The sequence below is a fragment of the Hydra viridissima genome, unplaced genomic scaffold (genome assembly GCF_058129835.1).
Source record: "Hydra viridissima isolate aposymbiotic clone 2 unplaced genomic scaffold, HvirCarnegie_v1 scaffold_16, whole genome shotgun sequence".
In the NCBI taxonomy this organism is placed as follows: Eukaryota; Metazoa; Cnidaria; class Hydrozoa; order Anthoathecata; family Hydridae; genus Hydra; species Hydra viridissima.
In genome coordinates this window covers 1,586,281-1,607,845 of record NW_028324315.1, presented here as the reverse complement: position 1 = coordinate 1,607,845, position 21,565 = coordinate 1,586,281, and the positions used below count along the sequence as shown (strand labels likewise).

Genomic DNA, 21,565 nt, shown 5'->3' with positions numbered 1-21,565 from the left:
TTTGGCTTTAATTACATATCGTGAGAGTGCCTTTGCTATAAAAAAAAAATATTATGGTATTTGAACAACTCATGAGTTCTCGTCGTAAAGATATGTAATTTGATTAAATATTTTATGTTCCTTGCATTTTTATCTTTCCAGATATAATCTAAATTGTATTGCAAGTTTGTGTAACAGCTGTTGGGCTGTTGTGGCTAAGTTTTAATAGAAATTAAATAAGTTTGAATACAAAAAATTTAACAATAAAATAATAATATTAACAAGTTAATGGCTTATTTTTATATAAATATTTGCAACATACCCAGCCGGCACATCGACATCTAAACGACGTCGATACAACGTCAAACGGTGACGTCGAAACGACGCCGAAATCATGTCATAAATGTAACAAATGCCAACATTTATACAAACGACGTCGTTTTGACGTAATAAAACAACGTTGATTTGACGTAAAAAAAAAACCATGATTCTATACAATATTCACGTAAAAATGTCCAAGATAAAAACCAACACAATTTTGTTGTTTTTTAACTTATACATTTTGCTGTTTTATTATTTTATTGCACATCGTACGAAAAAACCAACCAAGGTTGTTTTAATTAGTAATAAAAAAGCTATTTGGAAAAAGCAAAAATAACAAAATATATTTAAGATTTTTTTTTTCAAAAACATTCATATATTAATATAGCTGCTTAAATAAGCAAAGTTGTACAATAACTATAAAAAAAGTATCCCCGCAACGCTTTCTCTTTAGATGGAACTTTGCGAGCAATCGATCCTCCACCATGGGATCTTCGAGGTGCATGTTTAAGTTGAAGCAAAACTGCTTTGGATATTTCTTACTTAGTCGCCCCTTTTATTTAAAAGACCAGCATCTAAGAAATAAATATTTTTTCATATATTTTAAAGCACAAAAAATAATTGAATTATCGAGCGATGTTGAGTAACACATACAACATAATTACTTTTAAAAAAATCTCATAATCTGATTTGCCTACAAAATACCTAATTAGGTATTTAACTAGGCCTTGGGAATACAGGAGTCCAAATAATAATAAAACTAAAAATAGTGTATATAATAATATCAACAATAAATTTGATATTAATAAAAAGATTATAGCTCACCAACTATTGCTCTGTAGATATTAGATTTTATTAACCCAAACTTCGCCCCTGATCCATGCATATTACATAATGGTTGTGTAGCATTTGGTAAAAAACTGAAATATAAATATAGGTTTATTTACCAAGACAGACAGAAGAAAAAGACCGAAAACTATAAGTATTACTTTTATATTTTAAATTTATTACTATTTATTAATTAAATAGTATTAAATTTAAAACTTAAAACATTTTGGCAAATATTTGATTACATAAAAAGTTATGTGCTTCATTAAAACATAGTTTGGTAGTAATGCTCACAAGTAACATTATCAATAATGTACATTATTCAATTTTCTTGTGAAACTTATTCTCAATAACGTCACAAGTGACGTCACTTTTTTTCCAGCTTGGGGGAAAATGTATAAATGAAAAAAAATATTGTTTCTAAACAATCCCAGCTAACAAAAAACGTTCAAGTACGTTCGAAGAACGTTAGAAACGTTCTTAGAACATTTTTAGAAAGTATCCGACCGTTTCTAACGTTCTACGTACGTTTCTTGAACGTTTTGTGTTAGCTGGGATATTGTTAAGGTGGTAGTACACCAATAAAAGTGAAAAAAAAATTTTTTTTTTACTTTTATAATTTAACCAATATAATCATCGCAGATTTCGAATTTTTATTTGATTTAGTTAAATAAAAAAAGCTTCACATGTTAAAACTTGTTTATAATATATCGGTATAAAATATTTTTTATTTTCCACCTAGCAACGCTTTGTTTATTCCGTTGTTATGCGCTTCAGAAACAAGTTAAACCATAAAAAAAGCCATGAAATACTTACCTTGTCAACTCTTTTAAGTGCAAAGTTGTAGACTGCAACGACTTCTTGCTAATTAGTTTAGTATGATGGCTTTATTGACGTAATTCGCTTGTTGTTTCAAGCTACATTCAAACTTTATTATTTATGCTATGGTATATCTTTTATCTTTTTAAAGTAAAAATAATATGGGTGAATCAAAGAAAAAACAATTATGAAACAGAATATACAATAATAAAAAAGCAAAATTTCGTGGAAACATTTATACAAAGATTTCTTCTTCAGAAACAAAAACTTTATCTTTTGTTAAATCTGCTACACATTCTGCTTCTTCAAAAAAGTTAAATATTGCTGATAAAGATTTTCAAGATTTTCAAAGTACAGATTTTAACTTTGTTATGAACTTTAGTCTGTTGGAAAACGTTATATCGCTACTGAAATGCCCGAATTTACGTGAAGATAATGTTTATTTAATGTTTGATTCCTCCAAAAAGTATGGGTTAAGTATTGGTTTAAAAATATGTTGTAACAGTTGCAATTGGAAAACTGAGTTTTTTTCATCTGCTACATTTTGTAAAATAAATTTAATTGAACAATAAGAGCCTAGTAAAAGCATATGTAGTGGACAAAAACCATTTGATATTAACACACGTGTCATTGTGGCTTTTCGTGAAATGGGTAAAGGGTTATCATCATCAGAAAAATTTTGTTGAATAATGAATATGAAGCCACCTATGAACAAAAAAAGCTACAATAAAACTTTATATAAACTGTTAGATGTTTATCAGAGTTTAGTTGACCAGTACATGAAAAATGCTGCTAATGAATTAATCCCTGCAGGTGAAACATCAAGAGACATTATGTGTAGCTTTGATGGTTCATGGCAAAAGCGTGATTTTACTTCAAATAATCGAGTTGTTTCTGCAATTTCAGTTTAAAGTGGTAAATGTATTGACTTTCAAATAGAAACAAAAACATGTAAATTATGTTAATTCATAAGCTTAAAATAACAGTAGGTTGCAATCTACATAACTTTTGTCTTATAAATGACTCAAAGCGCATTTCTAAAGCAGAAAAACAATGTACAAGTATAGTGAAATAAGGATGCAAGAAACTAAGAGCTATACAAAAAGGTTTTTGTGATCAAAGCGAAACATTAGAAGGTGCAGTTTATGGAAGTGGGGAGTTTTGAACAATTTTTTTTTGTTTTTATTTTTAAATTGAGTTTTTCTCAAAATCATCTTTTATAGCCTGGCGACGGAGATATTTTTCAAACCGATAACCGATTTGATCTGAAATTTGGCATACTTGTTTGTAACACATGTATTTGCAACCTCTACTAGAATTATGTTTACAGCTAATTGTGTTCTGCTTTTGTGAGTGATTTTGTGTTCTCAAATATCACCAAAACTTCCAAATATGACTAAAATGAATATATTTTGACTTTTTTTGCTCAAAATCCAAATCTTTTAGTGTATGTTGTAATTGCATAAGTAAAGGATCACAAGCCAAAGTTTCAGTTCAAATTTATTTACGGTTGCTGAAAAAACCCTGTCGCCAGTTATTCATTTTTAGGCTTTTGTCTATCAATAATTATGCGCATAATTAATTTTTTTAAATTTTAAAGTTTTTACTTTTATTTTAATCATATTATATATGTTATGCACTATTATAGATTGAAAAAAAAGTTGAAATACAAGATTTTTTTTTAATGGTATACTACCACCTTAAGAAACAGTTTTTTATATGTATAAATTTTTCCTCAAGCTGGAAAAAAAATGACAACCCTTGTGCTAAGGTTTTTCTAAAATATTTTAACATATATTAAAATATTTTAGAAAAATCTTAGCACAAGGGTTGAATTAAGCGATTGTGAAATGAAAAATCTGGAAAAATATCTGGTCTTCAAAATTTTAGTTTATGCAAAACCGTGTTCTTTGTTTTCAAGGGGCGAATCAACTTAAACTTGTTAGCGAAAAAGTTATAAAAGATAAAACAATAAAGCTTACGACTACAAAAGTAATAACACTCTAGTAGCTAACAATATTATAAAAGTAATAGCACTATGATAGTGTTACTACTTTTATAACGCACTAATAACTTTTATAATTCATTATTTGTTCAAATAACATTAGTAATGCCAGTAATAACGCTATTACAGTTTTATTAATTTTATAATGTATTATTGATTTTGTAGTCATTTTGTTTTTTATAACAATTATTTTGTCTATTCGCTAACAAATTTATAATAATTTGCTTCTTGAAATCAAAGTACACAGCTTTGCAAAGTACACAGCAGATTTTGCAAATTGTGATCGCTTTATTCAACCCTAGCAGCATACCTTTGCAAAATATTTTTAATGTCTATTTTGATGAACTTTCCACCAATTCGTGATAGTTGTGTTTTCTAAAAAAATAAAACATAAGTTAATGATGATTAGTCTATGATGACTAGTCTATGATGACTAATCTATGATTAATTCTACTAAAATCTTTTTGGATTTGTTGCGTTAAGTTGAATTGTTGTTTCTACCATTTTGTTTATAGCATTTATACAATAAACAGTATCTCCTCATTTGTGAAAATTTCACAAATGAGGAGATACCATTACATTGTAATCGTTGTTATCAATAACTTTCAAAATAAACAGCTCAATTCTTATACATCAATTCTCATTATAATATAATATTACATTTGTAAACTTAAAAATCAATATTACTTACAAAAGAAGTAAAACTTGCATCATCATTTAAATCGCTATTTAACTTATGAAAATCTTCCATAGAATTAATATGGCAAAATTTGAAGACTTCATCATTTAATGGTATCTGTGTTTGAGTTAAGCTTCTACAGCTACAAGTTGTGACATCTTCAAGTTTGTTTGAAATTTGTGTTAAAAGATTAATCACGGTTTTTTGAAATAATAAAAAGAACTCAAAAGATTAGCTGACTAGTGTGAAGATGAAAAAAGCAAAGAAAGAAAAAAAAAAAAAGAAGTAAAATGTTATGATTACAAACAACAAATATTAGTTATATTTAATTATTAAATTTGTATTATACCGTAAATTTCCCTAATTCCGAACAGTCCCTAATTCCGAACAACTTTAGTTCACTTATTGTTACATCTTTTATTTTTGTGGGATTTTTAAAAGGAAAACTGATTAATAAATTGGAAGACTAGGGTAATGAGAATATGAAAAAATATTTTCAAAATATATATTGATACCATTAAATTTTTTAATTGCAAGAAAAACACTTTTTAAAACCCTGAAAAGCAACAAAAGTACAACCGACTTTAAAAAAAATAGACAATTTATATTGCGTACTGTTCGATGTAGAATTTGATGGTGATTATTTATCTGAAAAAAAAAATAGTCAAAAATGAAAAATACTTCGTAAAATATCTCAAAAACAGTACTTTTCTGCATAATTAAAATGTTTCCCAAATTCCGACCAGATTTTGAAATACACTTTTTTTTGCAAAAAAAAGTGTATTTCAAAATCTGGTCGGAAAAACCTATAGTTTTTGCGTGCAAGTAATTAACAATATTTAACAATAGTATTTTAACGGCATTAACTTAGAAACTAATAAACGCTTTTAACCTTTTTATTGAATTTCTTAACGTCTTGTTTATCTTAACGTTTGTTAATAAAAAAGAAATGTCAAAGTTTAAAAAAATGAAGATCGCGAAAGAAAATTTATTACAATTATTACAATAAAAAATTACAATGAACAATGATTCAGTCTTTGAATTACTGCCATTTCAAAATACAACTGCGTAAAGGATAAAACTGCATTGCTATATGATAAAAAAAGCACTACAAGCTTCCTATTTGATTAATGGGGAAGCATTCGCTAAGGCTGCAACCGACCTGATACTAATAACTGAGATTTCTTCCGGTTAACTGACAGAAACAGGCAGTGACTGTGAAGATTTTTTTTTTAATTTATTACAAAAAAACAATGGAAGACAGAATCTAATAAATAGATAATACACACTCTGTACCAACACAATGTTATACCCTTACATTAAAATAAAAGTAATTTTAAGCTTTAAAGTTCTTTTTACCTAACTCTAAGCTTGAGGTCTACGCTAGTATAAATTATTTACTTTTTTAAATTGAATGCCATTTTTTGTGATTTGATATGTACGTTCGGAATTAGGAACACGTGTTCCTAATTCCGAACGTAAACTTTACTTTTAAAATTTAAAAATTAACAATATTTTTATAACAAATATACTTGTTGCTTAATATACTTGTTGCTTAATATGGTTCGATTCAGTTTAGGTTCCAGTTTATTTATTTAAAAAAATTAATGAAATTCAAAAATAAAGCGAAGTTATTCAACTTTAAGTACGATTTTGTTCGGAATTAGGGAAATCTACGGTATATAAGATAAAGATGAAACCAACGAAAGCATAAACTCGAGTTCAAGTTCAACTAAATCATTAATGAATTCATATTACTTCCTTAAATAAAAAAATGCTGCTACATATACTTTGTTTAACACTGCCACTAATGTTATATTCCTAAATAATTAAAACAATATAAAACTTACTCTCATTTGTTAAGGGATAGTTATAGCTATTTCTACGTTTCACCTCTGGGTGTGTGATTTGATTTAGTTTCCGTGCTAAGGATATTAGATAAAAAGAATCTAATAAAGTATACAAAAAAACTTATCGTTTGATGCAGAGAGTTTTATTATTTATTTATAAAAACAAACAATTTAAGAAGTATAAAAGATGATATTTATAACAAAGAAAATAATAAAGAACAACAACACCAACAACTAAACTCAAAGAAATAATTTATACAATTGTATGCTAAGGATAATTATAATAGAGGTAGTTAAAATTAAATGTCATAAAAGAACAATCAGGAGTTTTTAAAAATTGAAAAATCTGTGAAAAAAAAAACTGTTTGATTACTTACATGGTATTGCAATCTTCCTCATGCTTTTTAAACTTGGAGATACACTTCTATCACTTTGAATTGATTTTTTCATTCCTAATTTTTTAATGCTGCAGGATCTTTTTAATGTTGATGGTTGGGGTTTAGATTTTAGAGTTAATTGTGGAGGCACAACTCTTGGAAATTTGGGTATAACAACTAAAAAAATGTACCAAAACCAGTTGCAAAATTGTTTGTGACAACTATTTTAAATATTTTAAAGCTACCCTTTATTATTGTAAATATAGCTTTTTAACAATTTAACATTTAATATATAATATAAATAATACATAATGTAAATAATATAAAATATAAATAGCATATAATATAAATAACATATAATATAAATAACATATAATATAAATAGCATATGATATAAATAACATATAATATAAATAATATATAATATAAATAATATATAATATAAATAATTTATAATATAAATAATAATTTTAATAACAATAAAACATTAAAAAGTGAAGCTTTCACATATTATTTATAACATACTATTGTCTTCTTCATTAGAACTGTCTTGCAACGATTCTTTGAAAGCATTTTTTTCCTCCTGTGTTGTTATGAACTCATAATCATGACATGCTTGTTCATCTAGAATTTAATCAAAAATAATAATTGTAAAAACTCTGCAACTTTTAATTCAGAATTTACAAATAAAAAAGTTGAAGGTTAATTATTTGAATTCTTCTTAGTTAACTTACAAATTTCTTTGTGGTTTTTTGTTTATACAGAGATTATGTTAAAAATAGTTTTCATGAAAGTAATAAACTACCAACCTCCTACACACTTTGTTGACAAATATTTGTACTGTTTCCATTTTGTGATATCCGGCTCACTTAAAAGTTGGAAATGTCTTATTACAGATTCACCATTGGACCAATACAATTTATTATTAATTATCCAGTTACATGGAGCAACACCAACTGTTTCAATACCATCTTCCATCCAAACACCTTGAGCATAAGACATTATTAGGTAATAAATTTTAACTGCTATTGCAAAAATGAAATTGGTTAATAAAATCTTAATTATACAAAGTTATTTTTCCATTAAAAAAAAGACATAAAAATACAATTTTTGCAAAAGTCAATTTTATTTAGATTTAAAGATAAATAAATAAATTTTTTTTTTCTGGTCTTACTCTTTAATAATTTCAAAAAAGGTTTATCAATTAATTTTTGTAGTGAAAAATTAGGAGAAAAAAAAAAGGTTTTACTAAAACTAAAAATAGTTACGTAATGCAGTTCCTAAAAAAGAAAAGGAAAACAAATATATCTATATTATTTCCAGTTGACATCATGAACAAGATGTATAAACCCTAGACCAAGATCACCATATGGCATAATAACAACTTTACACAAAATGTCATTTCTTTCAATCGGTTTACATGTAAGATTAAGTGATCTTTCCTTTAGAAGTGGAATATTGAAATTCTTGGAATCACAAGGTTCAAGAAGGAAACTTTCTATGCTATCTTTTCTGTAAGACTAACATATAGAAATATTGTTGTCTTTTATTTCTTTTATATTAGCATAATTACCACACTTCATTAAAAACTAACTATCTTTATAGTTTTTTCAGAATATCTAGCTCCGTAACTTTCCAACTCATGTGTTCGCTTGATTATTTGATTTACAGGATTTGTGGCATTACGAACAAGTTTCTTTAGGATTTGGAGGTGATTTTCAAAAGCAAATCTAGAAATTGAATCAAGTGGTAATTGATAACTAGCTACATCATCTTGGAGATAAATTAGATTATGAATATTATATGTATTAAATTTATTACCATAAATATTTTTTGCTGTAGAAACAAAGTATACAAGCAAATGATGAGCATATTCCAACCGAGAATTTCAATGCTCGTTATTTGAACTCAGCATAATTCTAATTGCTATTGAAAGACAAATGAAATAGGTGTAGACTTCTTTTTTTTTCACAACTCTTCAAAGTATAATAAGACCTTTATATAAAAGAAATTCCCTGAATTTTGTTGCTTTCCATCGTTTTAAATTACTCTAAAGATTGAGGTTGAAGAGCAAATTCACTAGGCATGTGATTATTTAATGATTTCATACTCTCTGATAAATAATTAATTTGCTGAATTGATATTTTACACAATCTTGGACCATCAGTCAGAAAGTTCAAAATTCGTCTCATAACACCCAAACAAACCAAATGCATATAGTCTAAGGCAAATCCAGTAACACAAGGGGAATTATAATCAACGAGAGGAGATTTATCTTTTTCGTGCTCACTTTCATATTTTAATAGACTAAAATCTAGGTCATTTCTTGTAACACAATTATTTTTGTGAAAGATAACTCGTCCAAATAAAAAAAAATTTTCACCACACATAGAATATGAAGCTGTACACCTTGGTATTTTTAACAATGTTCGCGAATCTTTTGGAAGTTCTGGATGCCCGTTTCTGCGAAGAATTACAAGAAGTTGGTTAAAAGAATCTCGTGTACACATACTTGAAGTACTCCAAACTGCAAGTTCATTCTGTAGGTCTACAACATCTTCATTGTTATGATCTTCTTGTAGCTCAACACTGATAACAGAATCAGACTCCGAATTTTCCAAAAAGTTTATCATAATGATCATCATTCAGTGATTCATTTAATTCACTCCCGTCATCAGTAAAAACTTCATGCGAATTATTGAACTGAAATGAAACAGATTCATTTTCAGAAGAAGAGGATGTTATAATACTTCCCACAGCTGATTGTAAAAATGCTTTTCTAGTCTATGCTTTCTAACCCTTTCGTTGGAATTCATGTTTTTATCTCGTGGTAAAAATATTTTTTTGCCGCAACAATTTCTGGACTTTAAAAAACTTGGTCAAAACCGAGTCAAAATCAAGTCGCACGACGTCGCGACTTTATATCGACTTAAAATCAAAGTCGATAAAGCGTCGAGATCCGGCTGGGATGTCTTTTGTTTATTGGCTTTTTTTTAAAAACAAAATTAAAAAAGAATAAAAATGAAAACTTACTAGCTTCAGGAAAAGGAAATCTAGACATGGAAATTTCTGGAAAAACTGTACACTTTGGTGGGGACGCTTTCTTTCGGATTGGATTTTTAGATACAGTAGGTGATGTTAAGATAGAACAAGATTTTTAAGCTAAAGGTATCAAAACTGCTTCGGGGGAAGTTTATGAAGCAAAAGATTTTATATGTGGTTGAGTGGAACCAGAAGCAAGTTTTGAAATAGAAAGAGCTTCAGTTTTTTTTTTTTTTTCACTAAATGTAGCTTGAATTAAACGCTTTTTTACTAAACGCTTCATGAACTCATTCAGTTCTAGAACTTGCACCTTTTAATATATTGGAGTATACATTAAAAAGAGATCGACACCTAACTCTGTTAAAAGTGGGCTTTTTAAGACATTTAGCTAAATAAATAAAAGTATATATATATATATATATATATATATATATATATATATATATATATATATATATATATATATATATATATATATATATATATATATAAAATCTTTAATATATATGTATATACTACAAATTTGAAAACGAAAGAAGTATAAACAACATAAATCAGTTAAACAATAGAGCATACGTATTATATATATCTTTCGGGTTTTAGCCATGTTCTGATTTTGAACTTCCTTCTTATTTGAAGGTGCTTCATATTCATCACTTGTGAAATCAAAAGCTTCACATACTGCTCTGTCATTTAAATTTTTTATTGATACATGTAATTGAATGTATTTATGTGTGTATGTATGTATGTATGTGTGTATGTATGTATGTATGTATGTATGTATGTATGTATGTATGTATGTATGTATGTATGTATGTATGTATGTATGTATGTATGTATGTATGTATGTATGTATGTATGTATGTATGTATGTATGTATGTATGTATGTATGTATGTATGTATGTATGTATGTATGCATGTATGCATGTATGTATGTATGTATGTATGTATGTATGTATGTATGTATGTATGTATGTATGTATGTATGTATGTATGTATGTATGTATGTATGTATGTATGTATGTATGCATGTATGTATGTATGTATGTATGTATGTATGTATGTATGTATGTATGTATGTATGTATGTATGTATGTATGTATGCATGTATGTATGTATGTATGTATGTATGTATGTATGTATGTATGTATGTATGTATGTATGTATGCATGTATGTATGTATGTATGTATGTATGTATTTATATATATATATATATATATATATATATATATAAATATTATAGATCATTTACATATAAATGGGATCGAGAAAATATCAATATCACTATACTTATTATGACGACACTTTTCCTTAAGGAGCGGAAAGCAAAACCAATCACTCTGAGGTATTAGCTGCTGTTTACATGCTTTTAAAACATTGATACCTTTAGGCCATTTTATAAAACGCTTTTCATTTGGAGTTCCTTCAATCCACACTGAAGGGATTGTAGCTCTTCTTCAACTGACCCTTCCAACCATACTGCTCTGCACCAAGACATACTTATTTTACTATAATAGAAGCTAAAGAGGTTTTATATAATAATAAAAACAAATACAAAAGAGTTCTAGACATAAAAAATAGTTTTTCTCCCAACTGTTTATATAAGTAAACTAATTTATAGATCTACATATCAACTTCAGAAAAAAAATTAAGTTAAATTCTTTTTTTATTGTGCAGTAATGAAAATACTGATAAACTTTTTTTTTCATTCAAACAAACACATTTCCTTTGAAAATCTGCGTAACTTAATGTTTTTTGAACAACTTTATTAAAATATTTGGTGCAAAACAATTATATGTTATACTGCATTGATGGAGCTGGAGTATCAAAGACATTTGCTAAATATTTAGCAGCAATAACATTAAATTGAAAGGTACCATTATTGTTTTTAGCCTTTACAAAAGTAATAGAAGAGTTATGGAGCAAAAACCAACTATCTTTTCTATTAGCTGAAACTTTAGTTTCTAAAGTTTTAGGTAATTTTCCAAAAAAATGTTGAAACTCAGATTGTCGTTTTGAAACTTGAGACACTGGGTTGGAAGAATTCCGTATGTTCCTTTTCATTCTTTGAAGAAAGTTTTCAAAAGGAAAACATGATAATCTGTTGAGAGAACATGAATGATTACGACAATCATCAACTAAGTGCGAAAGATTATGCACATTATAGACTGTAAATGTGTTGCCATATATATGTTTAGCTTCATTCACAAAATACTTTAGCAAATCACTCGCATAATCTAAATATGGAACACGTAGATGGTCATCATCTTCTAATATTATGGTCATTGCAATACTTAGGACCAAATAATGTTCATACAACTTATTTGATACTATACCTCTTAATGCAACTGGACCAGTATATAACAAAAATTGTCTAAATTCTGTCGCTTTCCATCTATCCAAGGCATTTAAACTTCTCGGTTGCCGAGCAAACTCACTCGGTATACATCCATCATTACCAACCAATACTTCTGAAATTTGAGCATCAGATATTTTCCCACCTAGTCCTTTTTTAGATAACTTAAGACGCATTACACCTAAACATACAAGATGCATGTAATCTAGTGTGAAAGAGTAAATGCAATTTCAATTAAAGGTGACATTGATCGTTGATGACTATTGCGATATCCAAACTGTTCAAAAGTGATTTTATCTCTCAATTGAAAGTGTTCATCTTCATTAAATACCACTCTTCCTTCATGTGTTCCAAGAATAATGCACCTTTCAGAGGAATAATAACTGGAATGAGGGACTACAAACTTTTAAAAGGCTCTGGAAGGTGCATCACAAACAAAAGATTTAATCTCTATGCTTAGCTGTTCTCCATTGAACATAATGCCAGCGTATCTTAACTCATTCCATTCGTTAACAAAATCTAACAAATATTCATTAATATTATCTGGTTTATGATCACCATAAAAGATTGCAATAACAATATATCAGAATTATCAAAGCATGCAAGAAATGGCCAAATCTGCATACTTGATGATTTAAAAAGAGGAATCCCATCAATATTTATTGACAACTTGATAATATTACCAATAACATTTTTATCACTTAGAACACTTTTAATTCCTTTACATATTCCATAATATGCATAATCCACACCACATTTTCTTTCCATTGGTATTTTTCTTGGTATTTTTAAAAAAGTCCTTGCATTTTTAGGAAGAGATGAACCATTTTCATGAAGGATAGATAAAAGTTCATTAAAAGATGAGTCTAACGATTTCTAATTGCACATTTAGTAAGCCTATTATTTTATGATGACATTTCACGGGGATAGACATTATTGCATTACTTTGTGATGGCTTTTTGTTTTTGAAGAATGCTATTCTTGCAACAGCTTCTTGTATTATAGGGAAGCGAAAGCATGCGATCTTTGTAATTGATTTTTTTAAATATATTACATTTACTTCTTGATCAAGAGCTGTCATTTTTAATCGTACTTAACTGCTTATTGTAAAAGGTAGTTAAACATGGAGCCCACGGAGTTTTGTTTGTGATTTAAGCTTGTTACAGTAGTGTTTATCCTGAAATTTTATTCGGCTGGATGCTAAAGATGTTTCCAGATACTTGCAGCTAAGTTGTTATTATTTTTCATCTGTAATATTTTAATGTTATATACGTTGTCTCTATTTGGAGTAATTATATTTCGAAAGACAAGTATTGTTATTATTCGAAGTGCATTTTATATTGGTCGGAATTTAAAAATAATTTAAAATTTTCTGCTATTTTGGACTTGCTTTCATTAAAAACATTTAAGTTAATGTGGTTGCTGGTAGGCAGTCCTAATGTGCTTTACGTTGACTAAAAGGAAATTTCATTATATGTGCAGATTTTAATTGTTATAATTGTTCTTTAGTACATACAATTGAGATTCATTTTTATCTTAATTATTTATCTAACATATTTCATCTTAACTACTATCAACACTTGCATTCATCTTAAAGAGTTGTGTATAAACTCATTAATATCATTATTCCCTTATTTTTTTAAAAAAATATTACTCCGTGAGATTCTAGATTTGCACCATGTCCAATCTTTCTAATAAACGAAGAATTCGTACAATCAACATAAATTCAGTTATGAGAATATTTAATCAAACTAATGAACTTATAAGAGCTGATAATCACATAGAAGTTTCAAATGAATTTATAACCTTACGAGACACTGCTGCAGATAAGTTTGAAAAAATCAAAATGTTAGATGAAGAGATTTCTGTTTTAATTGAAGATGTTGATGAGTTACAACTTGACGATGACAATGCTACTCAATTTACACTTAACTATAAACGTGAGATTTTGAAAATCAATACTTCCTTAAAACAGTTTGATTCAAAAAGTAATGAATCCAGTTCCGTTGCTACATTTCTAACTAACAAGGTGGTTAAACGTCCTGCATTAAACCTTGAACCATTTGATGGCAAAGCAGAAAATTGGCATTCATTTTTTGAAAACTTTAACTGTGCTATTAACCACAATGAAGAACTGTCTAATATTCAAAAAATGACATATTTACGAAACTTAGTCCAAGGCCAAGCATTATCTGCAATTAAAGGATTATCACTTTCCAATGATAATTATGTAATTCCATAAGATATTTTGAAAGATCGTTTTTCAAATAAACATTGATATCTTCTCATATGAAAAAGCTTTTATCTCTAAAGCGTGTAATCAACATAAAATATGTCAATTCTTTAAGAAGAATTTTAGATATGATTGAAATCCAGGTTCGTAGTTTAGAAAACCTTGGAATTAATTGCTCAATGTATGGCCCTTTTTTGATCCCAGTATTACTCGAGAAATTACCTGATGAACTTAACCTAATTATCAGTCGTAAATTAAATGATAATGAAACTTGGGAAATAAGAAATGTGCTTGATGTACTAAAATCTGAGTTAAGAGCACGTGAACAGAGTAGCAATTCTTCAGAACCTTCTAGTTTACCATTCACAGCCAGTACTTTTCACTCTACTGGAGCATCAAATAAAAGGCGATCAACCTATTTTGAAAGAAATAATTATCATGTTAATAATATACCCTTTATTAAAAATAATTCTACTGCTACTCAACTTTCATGTATTTTCTGCAATAATAACCACAAGCCTCATCAATGTCAAGTTAATACAAATGTTACAGCTCGAAAGAAGATTTTGAGCAAGAAAAGGCGATGCTTTTGTTGCCTTTTTGATGGACATTTTAGTCATCAATGCCCTTCTTCCTTTAAATGTTTTAAATGTGATGGTTTACATCATATTTCAATTTGTGATCATGACAATCGAAAGGATCATGCAAAATCTAACAATGAAAAACAAAATGCAAATTTAACCTCGGTTGCCAGTGCTTTTTTACTTCAGACTGAAGCTGTTTTGCTGCAAACTGCATTAGTATTGGTTGAAAATGAAGACCACTTCCAATCTGCAACCTGTCGACTCCTGTTTGATAATTGTTCGCAGCTCATCTATATTTCTACATCAGCATGTGCCAAACTTAAATTAAAACCATTGTGCAAAAAAGAAATCCATAATAAGACTTTTGGACATGGTAGCATTTCAGAGGTCTTAGACAGAGTGGGTTGTGTGTCAAAAGTATTTATGGTTATTACATTGTCATAGAATGCGTTATTAAAGACATTTGCTCTCCTTTAAATGGACAGCACATTGGTATTGCTTCTAGTAACTATAGCCATTTGAGAGGTCTAAGGTTAGCTGATGATAATAAATTAAATGATACTTTATCTGTTGATATATTGGTTAAAGCTATTTTTTATTGGAAACTTGTAGAAAATCAAGTAAATAGAGGAATTAGTGGTCCAGTAGCTATTAAATCAAAAGTGGGATACATTGTTAGTGGACCTATGACTGTTGAAAGGGATAGGGTAGATAATTCAACTGTTTTATCAACACATGTTTTAAAAATAGACTCTGAATTTGTCAATAGCCAATTAGCAATTAAAAAGGAGTTTAATTCATTATGGGACGATACAAAGTTTAATGTAATTGATGAGGTCGTATGTGATCAGTTTAAAAATAATATAAAGTTTGATGGCCAAATGTACGAAGTTGAGTTACCATTTAAATTAGATCATCCGGTGTTAGGTGATAATTACAATTTAAGCAAGAGTAGGCTTTTGGCATTAGAAAAAAAGTTTATGAAAGATTCAAATTTATTTACATCTTACAATGATATTATTAAAGATCAATTGTCAAAGGGCATTATTGAATGAGTGTCCAAATTTGAAAGCAATATTGGTGATGTTCACTATTTACCCCATCGTCCAGTTATTCGTAATGATAAACAAACTTCAAGAAGTCGAATTGTCTTTGATGCAAGTTCTTCTATATCTGGTCCCTCATTGAATGAGTGTTTGTTTTCTGGACAATCTCTTACAACTACTTTATTTGGAGTGTTATTACGTTTTCGTTCAAAGCGAATTGCTATCATTGCAGATATTGAAAAGGCATTTTTAAACATATCATTGGCTAAAAAACACCGTGACTTTGTACGTTTTATATGGTATGATGACTTGTTTGATTTAAATAACACTAAATTGAATTCAGCTGCATTAAGTACATATCGTTTATGCAGAGTTTTGTTCGGTGTCACATCTTCTCCCTTTTTATTGTCTGCAACACTTCTAACTCATGCAGAACGTTAGCTAAATAGCGATCCTCAGTTTGTTAAAAGATTTATTCAATCACTTCATGTAGATGATTTAAATGCAAGTACTGATTCTGTTGCTGAAGAACTTAGATTTTATAAAAAATCCAAATCATGTTTAAAAGAAGGTAGATTTAATCTGAGAAAGTTTGAGTCAAACTCAAAAGAGTTATGCGATTTGATTCAAGAGGATGACTTTATTTCGCGCAAATAAATCAAAAGTTTTAGGCTTAAAATGGAATAAATCAGAAGATTGCTTTATTTTTTCGTTTCAAGAACTTCTTACAACTGTTAATCCTAACCCAACAAAAAGAGACATTCGTAAATTTACAGCTAACTTCTACGACCCTTTGGGACTTCTAAATTGTGTCATTGTAAGATGTAAAATACTGTTTCAGTCTATTTGTAGGCTGAAACTCGGTTGGAATGTTGAAATAGATGGTGATATTTTGAATGAATGGGATCAAATTGTTCATGATTTAATTTCTGTACCATTCGTTTGTGTGCCAAGGTGGCATATAAAATTGGCTGACAAACCAGATAATTTTAAATATGAGTTGTATGGTTTTAGATATACAAGTCTAAAAGCATATGAGTGTTTTGTTTATTTGAGATGTTGTACTAACAACAATTACAATACTTGTTTGGTCACTTCTAAATCTAGAGTTTCTCCTTTAAGTAAAAGTACAATTCCAAGGCTGGAATTAAGAGCCATGTTATTATTAGCTAACTTAATGTCAGTTGTTTCCAAAGAATTATCTAGTGTTTACAATATTTCTCAAATAAAATTATTTTCTGATTCTATCATCTGTCTAAACTGGGTTAATAATGAAAGTTAAGTCTATGAATTGTTTATTCAAAAGCGTTTAGAAAAAATTCGGTTGCTATATGATGTTAAATTTTGGGATTATATTGAGAGTGAAAGAAACCCAGCAGATATTATATCACGTGGAAGTAAATTTAGTGATTTTCAAAATAACGAACTTTGGTTCAAAGGTGCCAAATTTTTGTATAATGATTCTGTTTCCTGACCATGCTTTGATTTCAAAAAGCAGGGATTTTCATTCCATTCTGATGTTGCAACATTGATGACATCTGTCGATTCTCCTTTAAATTTAGAGTTTATGCATATTGAGAGATTTAAAAATTATGACCATCTTCTGAGAGTCACTTCATTTGTTTTGCGTTTTGTCCGTATAGTTAAAAAGGAAATATATATGGGAGGGTTTTCTTCTACTCCTAATGTCATAGAGTTAAACCAAGCTAAAAACTCTTTGGATTAAATATATTCAAAAAAACATAAGTTTATTAAAATCGTATAGTCAGTTGAAGAAAGATTTACGTTTTTTCATTGAAAGTGGTGTTCGTTGTTTAGGTCGTCTTGGTAATGTCCCAATTCCATACAATTCAAAACATCCAATATTTTTGCCTAAAAAAAGTTTGTTTAGTGAACTATTAATATTACATTGTCACTCAATAGTAAAACATAATGGGGTAAAGAAAATATTAACTCAATTGCGTTCCAAATTTTGGATTCCAAAAGCTAGAAATACTATTAGGAAGCTTATCAAAAAATGCTATGTGTGTAGACGATATGATAGCAGACCTTACAAATATCCTATTTCACCTCCCTTACCTTTGTCAAGACTAAATGATGAATATGCCTTTAAATATGCCGGAGTAGATTATTGTGGTCCAATATTTATTAAAAATATTTATTTTGGAGATGAAATGTTTAAAGCTTGGATATTTATTGCAACTTGTTCTAGTACACGTTTTCTTCATTTAGATCTTGTACCTGATTGTTCTGCACAGCCATGTGTTCGTTGTCTACGTCGTTTTATTGGGCATTATGGTTTACCCTATGAGATTGTCAGTGATAATGGCACATATTTCTCAGCAGATGAAACCCAAGCTTTTGTTTCTTCTAAGCGTATCCGTTGGCATTTCAATGTGGCTGCAGCGCCGTGGTGGGGTGGGTTCTTTGAGAGAATGGTTAGGACAACAAAAAGAACTCTTAAAAAGATATTAACGACATCAAGGTTAAACTATGAAGAAATGCTTACAATTCTTTCTGAAATCGTAATCATAACAAACAACAGGCCTGTTACCTTTATTTATGAAACACCTGGTAATGAATCTTTAACACCTAATCATCTTATGTTTGGGGGTAAGCTTAATTTAGAATCGTCGCATTCAAATATCCTTTCTGATGAGGAACATAATTTAAGTATACAGTATTATCATAGTAAAACCATTCTGTAGCACTTTTGGCAGAGATGGAAAAATGAATATTTAATCGAACTAAGAGAATTTCATAAATATCGCAAATCTCAAAGCTCTGGTCACACCATTTAAATTGGTAACGTCGTTATGATAGATGATCCAAAAACGTCACGTTGCGAATGGAAGTTAGGTATCGTAGAGGAATTAATACCATCAAATGATAATCTGATTCGTGCAGCATCAGTTAGATGTATTTCTACTAATAAACCTCAAGTTATAAAAAGGCCAATTAATAAATTATATCTATTAGAAGAACATAAGCCTATTCAAGCTCCAGATATTAACAACAATGTAAATATAACCTTTATCGATGAAAAGAATGTACCCTTAGTGAATAAGGACCCTTAAGTGGGGGCCAGTGTTGCATTATTTATTAATGCAACGAACTATTTGTGATGGCTTTTTGTTTTTAAATAAGGCGTTTCTCGCAACAGCTTCTTGTATTATAGGGAAGCGAAAGCATGCGATCTTTGTAATTGATTTTTTTATATATATTATATTTATTTCTTGATCAAGAGCTGTCATTTTTACTCGTACTTAACTGCTTATTGTAAAAGGTAGTGAAACACTGGGTTATGCAATGGTACTCGAATGAAAGCTTGTGCTTTTCAAAATAATTATATTGATGCAGAGTTTTTGACAGGTGTTTCTGGTGGTAAACGGGTTTTTGTTCCTCGAAATCAGTTGGCTCCATCAGGTTCTAACTTACCTTTTGTTCTGAAACGTCGTGAGTTTCCTGTCAGACTGGTTTTTTCAATTACAATAAAAGTCAAGGTCAAACATTTGATAGAGTTGGGGTATATCTCAAAAAACCATGTTTCGCTCATTATCAACAATATGTTGCATGTTCAAGAACTAGGGCATTTAATAGTTTTTTTTTCAAAATTAATAAACATCTCATTCAAGGTGTGGTAGGTGAAAAGTGTTACACAAATAATGTTATATTTTCTAATGTTCTTAATTTATAGTCTTTAGATTTTCATTTTGAAAATTTACTGTTTGTAGTTTGTAAGCACATTTTCTATGTATAACTTTATTTATTATTTTAATTTTTTTCTTTATAGTTTTTGATAAATATATGTCATTAAATATTGTTATAAAATGTGTTTATATGTGTTATATAAAACCATATTTGTTTATAGTTGTATATATGTTTAAATTATGGTGTTTCCATGTTTTCAAAGTGGTGTGACTTGGCATTATGTCGAGCAAGATTGATAACCTTGCCAGCCAAGCGATGTATTTATAGCAGAGGTGTGACTTGCCAGCATTTAGTGCCAGGCGGTCTTACTGCTTCAGAGCTAGGTTGTGTTGTGTAGCCTTTTTAGTTATTCTGGAAACACATAATAATGTCTGTTAATGTTTAGCGTAATGTGTATGAGAGAGCATGCAACCTTGATCTTTAAATCTAGGGTGTTTTAATGTCCTAAGTTTGAAGTAATTGAATAAGTAATATTGAATATAAAAACAAATATACTTTTATGTATTTATATGTTAAGTAAATAGATATAAATACATAAAAGTATATCTGTTCTTAATATAGTTAACTTTTAACTGGTTTTCTAATTTTATCTTTCATATTTTAATTTGGTTTGTTATCTTTGCTGGATTTTAGGATCAAGGGTGTAAATATTCTATTGTTATGTGTTATTGTTGTGATGTTTTGTGTTGAAATTCATTTTTAACAATAGACATCTTCACGTTGGTGACTATTGTTAAAAATGAATAACAGGTAATTTCATTATTGAAACTTACTGCTTTTATTTATTTACTAAAAGCCAAGACAACATGCTAAAAATGCAATTTATATCTTAATTTGATCTTTTTTTTTTATTTGATTTTTTTTTTTATTTTTACATATATTAGTATTGTTGATTTTTTTGTACTTCGAAACAGATTTTATAGTTACATTTTCGATAAATGTTTATATTAGCTGCCATGTCAAAATAGGTTACTTTAAATAGGTAAATCGATTTTAAGTTTTTACGTGGTGTTTTTTTTTTTTTTGTTGTTATGGTATCATAATTCCATTTTGTTTTTTTCTTTAAGATTTACGATTGACGCATTTATACGATTTATAAAAAAAACCTGATTACCTTTTATTGTAAATTTTTGTCAGTTAAAATAATATAAATATATGCAATTAGTTCAATTTTTTTTAATTTTCTCTATTTTATTCCTAATAATTTGCTGTACGTAACTTAGGGGATCTTTTTAAACGGACGGTTGTAATTGTAGTTTTGCGCATTTGTCAAATATCGAGTTACTTAAATTTTATAAGGTGTTAAGCTAATTATCTGAGTTTGCATTTGCAACACTTTTTTTGAGGAAAGAAAAAATTCTTATATAAAAAAGAAAAAAATTCTTATTGTAAAATCTCGAGGATTAAAAAGCTGAACGTTTGGAGAGACAATATATTTTTGAACTAGTATAAATGCAAGAGTGTCTATGCTGCTCCACCAACAGAATATATAATAAAAAAGAGGTCTGTGGAGAGCACGCACCAATAAATTGACCATTACCAATAATAACATCAATTAAGTTACGAATACCACATTTTACAACATCCATTTTACAATAATTAATTAAAAAATATCACTTTCAACATGCTTCTTAATAATTAATTTTTTACTGTCACTTTTAACACACTCCCCCTGTGGACTTGTCAACAATATTTGTCTTTTAATTGTCTTAGACATTATCCATCAATAGCTG

The 21,565-nt window shown here is 28.6% G+C and overlaps 2 protein-coding genes and 2 pseudogenes across 2 annotated transcripts; 2 read left to right on the top strand and 2 right to left on the bottom strand.

Annotated features, from left to right (window-relative positions):
- Positions 1-692: 692 nt before the first annotated feature.
- On the bottom strand, positions 693-7,860 carry LOC149877266 (uncharacterized; annotated as a pseudogene).
- On the top strand, positions 1,800-3,344 carry LOC149877267 (uncharacterized). Its single transcript, XM_090073983.1, has one exon. It carries the CDS (start codon positions 2,637-2,639, stop codon positions 2,856-2,858), a length of 222 nt encoding a protein of 73 aa, XP_089930109.1. The 5' UTR covers positions 1,800-2,636; the 3' UTR covers positions 2,859-3,344.
- A 2,191-nt stretch (positions 7,861-10,051) lies between the features above and the next one.
- On the bottom strand, positions 10,052-11,400 carry LOC149877265 (uncharacterized; annotated as a pseudogene).
- A 3,147-nt stretch (positions 11,401-14,547) lies between these two features.
- On the top strand, positions 14,548-18,829 carry LOC149877264 (uncharacterized). The gene is made up of 7 exons (XM_090074302.1): positions 14,548-15,478; positions 15,520-16,051; positions 16,148-16,557; positions 16,615-16,692; positions 16,841-17,328; positions 17,428-17,573; positions 17,887-18,829. Exons 1-7 carry the CDS (start codon positions 14,548-14,550, stop codon positions 18,827-18,829), a joined length of 3,528 nt encoding a protein of 1,175 aa, XP_089930428.1.
- Positions 18,830-21,565: the final 2,736 nt, after the last annotated feature.

Bases quoted from the DNA above. Each gene is read 5' to 3' on its own strand.
- LOC149877267 (XM_090073983.1), top strand. From the start codon at position 2,637: ATGAATATGAAGCCACCTATGAACAAAAAAAGCTACAATAAAACTTTA.
- LOC149877264 (XM_090074302.1), top strand. From the start codon at position 14,548: ATGAAAAAGCTTTTATCTCTAAAGCGTGTAATCAACATAAAATATGTC. The intron at 16,052-16,147 runs GTTTATGAAAGA...CAAATTTGAAAG, and splicing joins CTTTTGGCATTAGAAAAAAA to CAATATTGGTGATGTTCACT. The intron at 17,329-17,427 runs GTTTACAATATT...TTTATTCAAAAG, and splicing joins TTTCCAAAGAATTATCTAGT to CGTTTAGAAAAAATTCGGTT.